General features: G+C 34.4%; 1 protein-coding gene across 1 annotated transcript; it reads left to right on the top strand.

The window, feature by feature from the left end:
- The first annotated feature begins 5,601 nt into the window (after positions 1–5,601).
- On the top strand, positions 5,602–9,213 carry gabarapa (GABA(A) receptor-associated protein a). The gene is made up of 4 exons (XM_038284938.1): positions 5,602–5,836; positions 7,869–7,947; positions 8,033–8,151; positions 8,292–9,213. Exons 1-4 carry the CDS (start codon positions 5,747–5,749, stop codon positions 8,370–8,372), a joined length of 369 nt encoding a protein of 122 aa, XP_038140866.1. The 5' UTR covers positions 5,602–5,746; the 3' UTR covers positions 8,373–9,213.
- Positions 9,214–10,016: the final 803 nt, after the last annotated feature.

Raw genomic sequence — 10,016 nt, 5'->3', positions numbered from 1 at the left:
TGAATGGACTCATTGACGCTTTAGCAATCACATCAAGCATGCATGCAGCGACAGTAGAGAGGGAAAACTCAGTTTTAACTGGAAGAAACCTCCACCAGAGCCAGGCTTATTTTGAGTAACTTACGGAATCAGACATGTAAAATTAGCATAGACTTACTCATCTATAAATAATTTGTTAGAAAAGTTAACAAAGTATGGGACTCTAGGAGATAAACAGTGAAGGAAATTAGCTCTGAGCCAGTTTTCATGTCAAAAAGGATGAAAGGGAGCACATACAGTAAGTCACATTAAAAGCTGACCATATAGTTATGTCTAGGACAGAAACGGGACTGAATACTGAAAAAACAGCAACTCGATTGGAATTTGTTGACAGCAGCAGCCGAGCTAATGACTTCCTTCAGGATTATGTAACTGCTGAATGAAGCACCACATCGGATGTAGCTATCATAAGAAAAAAAAGTTTGTTCACTAACAAATCGTACAGAATTGAAGTAGAAGAAGCAGAACCCCATGTCCTCCAGCAGCCTAAGCCTATAGCAGCATACCTACAGGGATGGGTCTGGATAACCTGATAACCTCATTTTATGGATGTCATCTCCATGTATCCCAGTCTGTACCCTCAAAATAACTTTGCATGGCTTCTTCAGCTTCCTGTGACCCTCTTCTTACAGTTCTTGTTAATTCAGGTTGTCTCTTATAAAGTGGCTTATACCCTGACAAAAAACAAGATTTTGATCCGATTTTCCAAGAAGCAGTCTTACTTCCGTAATGTAGAGGAGTCCTTGACATTTCCATAAAACAAGTACAAAGTTTAGTTTTCTGTGGTACAGCAAACTGTTGGAACGTTGGTAATGTAGCAGAGAGTTAGGTGTAATTAAAATCACCAGTTATTGCTAAAAGTGGATTCGGCTATTGTGTCCATAGCTAAGCAACAACTGAACTGATTACATCACATGCAGTGTTTGCAACAGCAGAAGGTGGAATGTAAACTTTACTAACAGAACACTGGTAAACTAGGCAAATAATATGGTGGAAAGCCAACAACAGTTCAATATCTTGGATGCATTGAATCTTCACAGTAACATGTCCTGGATGACACCATCTGTTATTCACAAGCACTGCCATCCCATCTCCTTTGAATTTTCCAGTCTTCTTTAAATCTCTATCTGCTCTTATGTTCAGAAAGCCTGAGAGACGCTGGAATCCGAGACATGATCTTGTAGCCACATTTCCGGAAAACGCAATGCTGCATTACCGATTTTCTGGCTGGGATCTTGCTAGCGCTTAAAATATTTGTTTCCTAAAGATCTCACATTGCCCATGATGATTGATGGAAGAAATTGTTTACATTTCTTGTTCCTCTATCATGGACTTGCTCTGGCTCTGCATCCCTGGTGCCTCCTTTTCAAGTCAGTTGGTACTTGCAGAATTAGTTGATGTATTATTTTAGCTTTAGTGATCTTAATTAGCTGCTCTTGGGTGTAAAAAAATCAACTTGCTATGGTTGCTGTGGTTACCTATCATAACGAGTATCCAAAAACAAGTAGACACAAAATAAGTAGCCACAAATGAAGAAACCAAAGTGCCCATAAAAAAGAATATCAGAGTCAAGCTAGCAGCGCTACTCCAATGTACAGCCACCTTAAGCAGCGCAATTCTACAACTTAAGTTGCTGAAGAAATAGTTTGAAATAAGCAAGGGATGCAGGAAACACTTGAAAAATCTCACAAAAGGATGCTGTAGCTGGCAACTACAAGTGTCTTATTGCTCCCCGGGCGCCACACAATGGCAGCCCACTGCTCCCAAAGGGAATTGGTTAAATGAAGAGGTAAATTTCTCCTATGTGAAATCAATAAAGTTCAATAATTATTATACTGTTTAGATAATTCAGGGGGATAAGAGTAGATATTAAAGGATATAATGTCCTAAATCTACATTCTACACTTTTTTTTTCATAAGTGAGAAAAAAAGTTTGCACCATTTCTAGGCTTCATCCCTTGTTCAAAATGATAAAAATGTAAACCCCCTGTAAGATAATAAATATAAGACTCTGGGTCAAATAGACCCCTTCACTAGTTTGTACTCTCATTTCTGAAGAATGCACTGCTGTTTTGACTTTTCCTTCTTCAGTTTCTTAGCTCTAAATTAACTATTTCATACTCAAGGACTTGTACCACAAGTCATCCTTTTATTCTTTGGGTAAAACATTTTTCAAATTATGGATATGGACATAGAAATCCAAATCTAATGTATAATATAAATGCATTCTATAAAGAATTGATTTACACCCATTTCCATTTATTTTGGTTCCTGCTCTAATTCAGACTACTTTATTTCTGAAAGATAAGATAGATTATAATTCTCCCACTAAGTTGCTGGTCAAAATTCAATGTTTCAATTATAAAACATTTTCTTACAGAAGAGCACTAATGAATTGTAGGAATTGACTGTAAATCAAGATTGTAAAAGCATGTATGAAATGCTCCTGTGTGAGGTAGCCCAGTAGCCCAATGCTTAGTCTCTCAACCCAAGAAAGTTGGTTACAAAATAACCAAAACTGCAAAAGTTTACAAGGGTGCATAAGTGAGGAGCAGTTGATGTCCTTTGTCTTTTATTTACTGCATCACAGCTGACAATTCTGAATTATCCAAACATACCCCACAGTAAATAGACACACCACTTCGCAGACCTAAAACCTGCTAGATCCATGCTGTTTTGGTATTGTTAAAATATTTTAGATGTTAAACAAGCAAATTGTTGGAATTTTAAAAAGTAGATAAATTAATTAAATTATTACATAATTTTAATTTTGTCAAGGATAATTTAGGACACATTTATTAGGGCTGAGTGTTAAAGGAGACCAGAAATTAGTTCAGTAAACTAGACAAGCTCTATGTAAAGGAAAAAACCTTTTAGTATAAAACAGAATCACAAACCACATTTAATATAATATTGTTTAAGAAAGTGTTTTTATTATTTTATTTTTTCTATAATAAATATATTTTTAATCTTCTTTTTGTTTGTTTTACTATTATGTTAAGGCTTTTTAAATAACATCAGTGATGTTAACACTCTAATGTGTCTGGATATGAAACGATGAAAGAAAATCTAGTGCCTTTTTGGTGTTTCCTGTACGAGGGCTGCCTGTGGAGCTGGTTTACAGCTGCTTTTTTTTTTATTTTTATCACTGCTTCTGTCTCCTTGAACCCCAGTCGGCCGCGGTAGATGGCTGCTAACACTGAGCCTGGTTCTGCTAGAGGTTTATTCCTGTTCAATAAGAGTTTTTCCTCTCCACTATCACCACAAGCATGCTTGATGTGAGGGATTGCCTTCGAGTCATTAAGTCGACGCAAACAGCTGGTTTTCCTTAAATAGAAAACTTTGAATCAATTTGATAGGAGGATCTGGTTGAATTGTATAGTGCCTTGAGATGACGTGTTGTGAATTGGTGATATATAAATAAACTGAATTGAATCTTAGAATTATTTAAAGGCACAGGACAGGATGTTATGAGTACATATTTGACACAAGGTTCTCATCCAGATATTTTAAGAACAGAAGGGATCAAATAACTATCAGGATCAAATCTTAAACTGTAAGTCTGGTTTTAACTAGATCAGTGGTTTCACTTTTAGATGTTACTGTCAACCAACAATGGATTTTTTTTTTTTTTTTTTTAAATCTCTTCTACCTGTCACAGGGAAGTCACATGAGCATGGTGAGTCATGGAAATTCCCTTTTGCATTAAGTTGACATAGGCTTTAAGAAATTGGCTTCAATAGTTGAAGTCTGGTTCTGACAAATATAATAAATCTTTTAATTTGATTAGTATTAAAATGAAAAAAGGGTCTATAATGTAAGTTTCAAAAACCCAGTAACTGTCCATCACATTATTGCATCACTTAGGGCTTGTATTCATTTGAGCAAGTGTAGAAATAAGGAATGTTGGCAAAATATAATTAGGGCAGCAACTAACGATTATTTAGCAAATCAATGAATCTGTCAATAATTTTTTTGATGAATCGATAAATAATCGGGTTGCCAAAGGTTCCTTAAAGTAGATTTTTTTTTACCATATTAAAACAAGAGAAACTAAAACGTTTCCATTTGAGGAGTTCTGGATAGAGAATATTGACAGACGTAATATATTTTATCTTAAATGCAAAATGTTTTAATATTTTCTTACAATTTTGATATACCTACTGCTCTAAGTGGGTCGCTCTGTCAGCTAAAGGCATGTTTGGCATGACATGGCTGTACTGTCAACAAATGAAGAGATGATTGTTTACTTATCTCTCTCGCATCCCAGTTACATAATTGTTTTTGTTATTATTAGGGCTGCAGCTAACGATTATTTTGCAAACTGATTAATCTGTCAATCATTTTTTTTTCGATAAATAATCGGATAGCCAAAGATTCCCCAAAGGAGATTTTTTATGAACGCAAACCAGGTTAAACTAAAACTTTTCCACTTGAGAAGTCCTGGATAGAGCATATCGACAAAGGTATATATATATATATATATATACATTTTTTTTTCTTTTTTTTTACCTTAAATGCAAAATGTTTATATATTTTTCACTATCTTGTTACACTATCTTGTTATAATCACAGCTCTAAATGGGTTGCTTATAAATAAAGACATGTTTTTGAGACTCTATACTCCAGTAACGATTTATCGATTACTAAATTAGTTGATGATTATTTCAATCAATTCATCAATCAATTAATCCGATTACATTGTTCAGCCCTATAATCCTTTAACAAGTTCACATATATTTAGAAGCCTGAATTGATTTTTAGAAGCCTGGAATAAAAATTTTTATCTTCAATGCAAAATGTTTATATATATATATATATATATATATATATATATATATATATATATATATATATATATATATATATATATATATATATATATATTTATTATTTTTTTTTTTTTTACAATTTTGATATGATAACTGCTCTAAGTGGGTTGCTCTGTCAGCTAAAGGGAGGTTTTAGAGTATACTCCAGTTAATAATTAAATAATTGCTAAATTAATTGAAGATTATTTCAATAATATATTAATCACAATTAATCTAATTACTTCTTTCAGCTCTATATATAATACACCTTTTGCTGTAATGGCACCTTAATCAGCAAATTTTCAATTATAGAGCGTTTATTAAAATTTACTTTAGTAAAATCAAATAAGGAAGGAGTCATTTAAATAAAATGCCTTTTATTCCTGACAGTTCACAGCGTCATTCATAATAAAACCAACAGTAAAAGGCGACAGGCAGGATGTTGTTGAAGTTTCCTCCTCTGCTGCTGCTGCTGCTGCTGTTGTTGTTGTTGGGCCTCGGTCATATGACAAGGACAGTTCACATCACCGCCCCCGCCTCATGTCTATATGCGCGTTGGTTCACTAAAAATAAAATAGTACCTTGAAAAACTTTTCAGTGAACACAAAATCTCATTTAATTGTATCAAACCACAAAATTAATAGTTAAATTTTACTAACTGTCGGTTTTATTGGCAAGACGACATACTGAGTTACACCCTACGAACTAGATTCCTCTCATACGTCATTTTTGTTATTGTATCCCTGCGCCACTGGAAAAAAACTGCTGTGACGGGCTAAAGCTAGCTAGCATTGAGTGTGTTTGTGTCAGAGCTTCGAGTTGATTCTTTGAACGGGAAACACTAGTCGGTTTTAAACATTGAGTGGCCGACTTGTCGTCTGTCAACTCTTTCAACAATGAAGTTTCAATACAAAGAGGAGCATCCATTCGAGAAGAGGCGGTCTGAGGGCGAGAAAATAAGGAAGAAGTACCCGGACAGGGTTCCAGTAAGTGGCTAACATGGTAGCTTTACTGCTCCGTGTGACGGAGGACACGGGTGTATTTAAGATGTAGACATTTTAAAGATGCGAATAAAAAAACAAAACATTTAATGGACAGACAAAGCGACTTAAACATATTTCTATTGGCAGCTAAGTCACTTTTTGACTGCCATGGTAGTAAACACGGTGGATAGCCTGAGACGAAAAAGGTTATCTCAGTTAACAGGCCAGGTTGTCAAGCTAGCTTCCTGTAATTCCGCTTTATTTTCGTGTATTTATACTTTTAAATAATCATATCGCAGTAAAATTGCCAGTAAGCTAACATAGTTTATTTAAGTCTGAACTTTGTGTTTAATTAAGTATTTACATGTAAAGATTGTATTTAATTTTTTTCTCATAAAAGGTATGTTAAAGCTTTTTTGTCTTTTTTGATATACATTAGGTTCTATTGTCTGCTTGTCTGCTCTTTTTTAAACTAATCCTAACCGAACAGGAAGATCAGGTTAAAAGCTTCAGATGACCCTTAATAGATTATCCGGAATTTTACATTAGATCCTAAAGTCTAGTTTCTCATATCATTCTGGTGGCATGTAATAGTATATATATATATATATATATATATATATATATATATATATATATATATATATATGTAGACCAGTCCATTATTTAATGTCATATTTGAGACCACATATCGATTAAGTACAGTTTAGCTGCAGATGATAAATTTATGTAGAATAATTAATAATTAAAGTTTTGCCAGAATAGATTCTTGTTGGCTCTTTGGATTGGGGTGAAGAAAACATTTGAATTAACCAGACTTATGCTATACTTAGTATAACATGAAGCCAGGTACCAGATCACAGTGTGGTTGTCAAGTACTTGAGCTTCTGTTAAACAATTCATCTTAAATCAAATATTAAGGTAACAAACAAGAAACGCACACAATTTATATTTGGTGAATAGTAGTTATTGTCAAAGAATACAAAAAAAACATGTTTAGGTTATAAAATTACAAAATGTATGATTGCTTTAGAAATTGCTTGGGTATGTTTAGTAAACACTTCAATAAATGTTCAATAGTTTTTAAAAGTGTCAGTTAATTGAGTTATTCTCCTCTACTAGAGAATACAATGTTTTTAGCGTAAGAAACACCACAGGATGTAGCCTGCTTTAACAATCTAATCGATTTTTTTAAAGTACTTTAAAATTTTGAATTTTTTTTTCAATTCAGAAAAAAAAAGCTTTATTTGTTTTGGTGATAAGCTGCTGCACAGACAAGCAGGCTTCTTAAAGAAGATATGCATACATATTCAACATAGATTTTTTTTTTATATTACCTGAATTTTTGGTTTATTTCCATACATATAATTTTTTATATAAGGAAGATCTGCTTGTTTTTAGATTAACCAAATATTTTTAGAACAAAAACGTTTAACAATTAGCTGTTTTCTGTTAGCTATGTCACTAACCGGTACAAAGAAAGGATAGAAAACAACATTTTGGGTACTTCTATGGTATCAATGAAAGTTCTCAACTCTGTATCTCAAAAAAAGGAAATAAAATGACTGCTTTCCTAAAACAGGGAAGCTAATAAACAAAGCTGCACATCATGTGGTTTAAGCACAACTACAGCTACAAACTTTTAATTAACGTTCATTCTAACCACATCACACCCGGTGTGAAAAGCGAACTGCTTTCGTCGAGTGTTATATATTTGGAGTCTTTCAAATAACTATTCTGTAGGGTGGATTTATTTATAATTAAACTTATTTAAGAATCAGTTGATGCCAGATTAAAAATGTTTGGGATATTTTTGATAAATATGTCTCTTTCTGGTTGTCAACCTTAGCTACCGTCAACAACCTGTATTTAGATTATTTGAAACCTTGCCTGACCACATGTTTGGTCATTCTCAGATCCTTTTTTTTTAAACCTGTGGTCAAAGTACTTTGTAAACACTCTGCTCAGTGGTGAAGTGATGATTCATTGATTAAGAACATGTTGTGCAAGTTATTTTTTTCCTTTGCTTCTTTAGGTTATTGTGGAAAAGGCTCCTAAAGCCAGAATAGGAGATCTGGATAAGAAGAAGTACCTTGTCCCCTCTGACTTGACAGGTAATCACTGCGCTTAAGCTGCGCATGAGTTAGATTTGTGGTTTCAACAATCTTATATTCTTTTATGTTTTTTTTTCTCCAACAGTGGGCCAGTTTTACTTCCTAATCCGGAAAAGAATCCACTTGCGAGCTGAGGATGCTCTCTTCTTCTTTGTAAACAACGTCATTCCACCCACCTCTGCCACCATGGGCCTGTTGTATCAGGCAAGACTCACCACATGTTTTGTGACTCAATGAACTCATCTTCATTCTATTGTTCCGTTTAAATTAAATAAACCCATCACATTTTTGAACAACATTTAAACATGTGTTTTCTTTCTGTTTTTTTTTTTTTTTCTCCTCAGGAGCATCACGAAGAGGACTTTTTCCTCTACATTGCCTACAGTGATGAGAGCGTGTATGGAAGCAGCCAAAGGGAAATCTGATCTCCTTTCCACCACTTCCCATCTTCCCCGGACCTCCACCATCTATTCATTCATTTAAATATTAAATATTAAATCCAGCTCTGCAGCCTAGACTTCCCAGAATAAACATGTCAGTTGCACTTTCATCTCTACAATACATCACTGCATTCTCAGTGAATGTGTCTTTATTATTCTGCAGTCTGAATTGTATTTCCTCCACTGTTCAATAGCTATTCTAATTCTGTGGCCACTTTGCCAGTTCTTTTTTTTCTAGCGTCATAACTGATTAGTTTGATGGTAGAAAGTGGAAAGGAATGGATCTAATAATCTTAGAATGCAGCTGTTATTGTGGTTGCATCAAGTGTAAAGGAAGGAGGGCGGATTATGTTGATGATAATAGTAACGCCCAGTTTTAGTCAACCTGCTTGGTATAAAGGTATTCTGAGTTTAGGTTAGGATTAATTTTTTCTGATGGTGTGAAAGGATAACTTTCCCATCAGCGTTTTAAGTAAGAAATTCTGAAACAGTGAAGTTGTCCTTTAATTCCGCGCGCTAATAAAAATGTGAGAATATATAATGTACCATCCCGCATCTGATCGTAGGAGTAAGATAGAATTCAGACTACACAATCATCCTCTGCTTTCAGTGGTATGACTGTTTTGTTGGCTGCTTCTATGATTAATGTTGTTAATGTTCATTTTAGGTTGCTTACTTTCTAAAGGTATTGTAAAGCCGAGCGCAATTTCTTCTTTTTTTTTAAAGTTTCTTTTTTTTAATGGAAACAGTTTAAACTCTGTATACGGCTACATTACTGGCTATTTCTCTCCATTACCATACGTGATAAAAATGTAATGAAACTCAATTCTTGTTTCTTTATTGAATTTAATTTGAAAGAAATGGCAGACTTTTAAACCCCGGTTTAGATGTTTCTATATTTACTTGCTGGAGTAATGAGTCCCTCTTCTTGTTTTTTTTTTCATTTTGGTCTTGATGCCAAGTGGGATGAATGATGGAGGTTAAGCAGGCTCTAAATCTTAACAGCTGTAAGATGTTTTGCTGCAATCTAGTGTTTATCATCCAGACCATACAATAGTAAGTGCTGCACTAATTAGCAGATGTGAGCCAATTGCGAAAGGGTTAGGGTTAGAAAGAACATCTGTTAACTTTGTTGTAGCATTAATATTAAATAATTGCTTTAATCACAATGAATTCTTCACTACTGATCCAGATTTTATCTTAAAAGGGTCTAAACGGAAAAATGAATTCTGACAATGTTTTTGTTGTAAGGCAATAAAAATTGTCTTCATTTAAACCACCATTGTGCTTTGCAGGGAGCATTTAGAGGCCAAGGACCCAGAGTGGCAAAATGTGGGCCAGTGCCACTTAGAACAAACCTTGGGCCCTGTGCAGAAAAAATTTTTTTTTCTTCGCTTGAGTGTATTTTTCCTTGATTTAAGCAGTTATGCAATACAATTTGCCCCCCAAAAAAAACAAATTTACATTTAAAATAAAGAAACTCCATTATTACAAGTGCTTCATATCAAAATGTATTGATAGGAGTGGCGGAGTGGCGGCCTAGCATGGGGAGTGGCGGCCTAGTGCTTAGGCCATTGGGCTTTGAATCCTGAGGTTGTGAGTTCGATCCCCCACTCCCACAGACTGCCA

Source organism: Cyprinodon tularosa, unplaced genomic scaffold (assembly GCF_016077235.1).
Source record: "Cyprinodon tularosa strain WSP-4 unplaced genomic scaffold, ASM1607723v1 ctg204, whole genome shotgun sequence".
Classification (NCBI taxonomy): Eukaryota; Metazoa; Chordata; class Actinopteri; order Cyprinodontiformes; family Cyprinodontidae; genus Cyprinodon; species Cyprinodon tularosa.
This window is presented reverse-complemented; position numbering and strand designations above follow the sequence as displayed.

What these genes read in the sequence shown, in the direction of transcription:
- gabarapa (XM_038284938.1), top strand. Translation starts at nt 5,747, where the DNA reads ATGAAGTTTCAATACAAAGAGGAGCATCCATTCGAGAAGAGGCGGTCT. An exon ending in AGTACCCGGACAGGGTTCCA is followed by an intron (nt 5,837 to 7,868) that starts GTAAGTGGCTAA and finishes TTGCTTCTTTAG; the next exon opens with GTTATTGTGGAAAAGGCTCC. An exon ending in TGTCCCCTCTGACTTGACAG is followed by an intron (nt 7,948 to 8,032) that starts GTAATCACTGCG and finishes TTTCTCCAACAG; the next exon opens with TGGGCCAGTTTTACTTCCTA.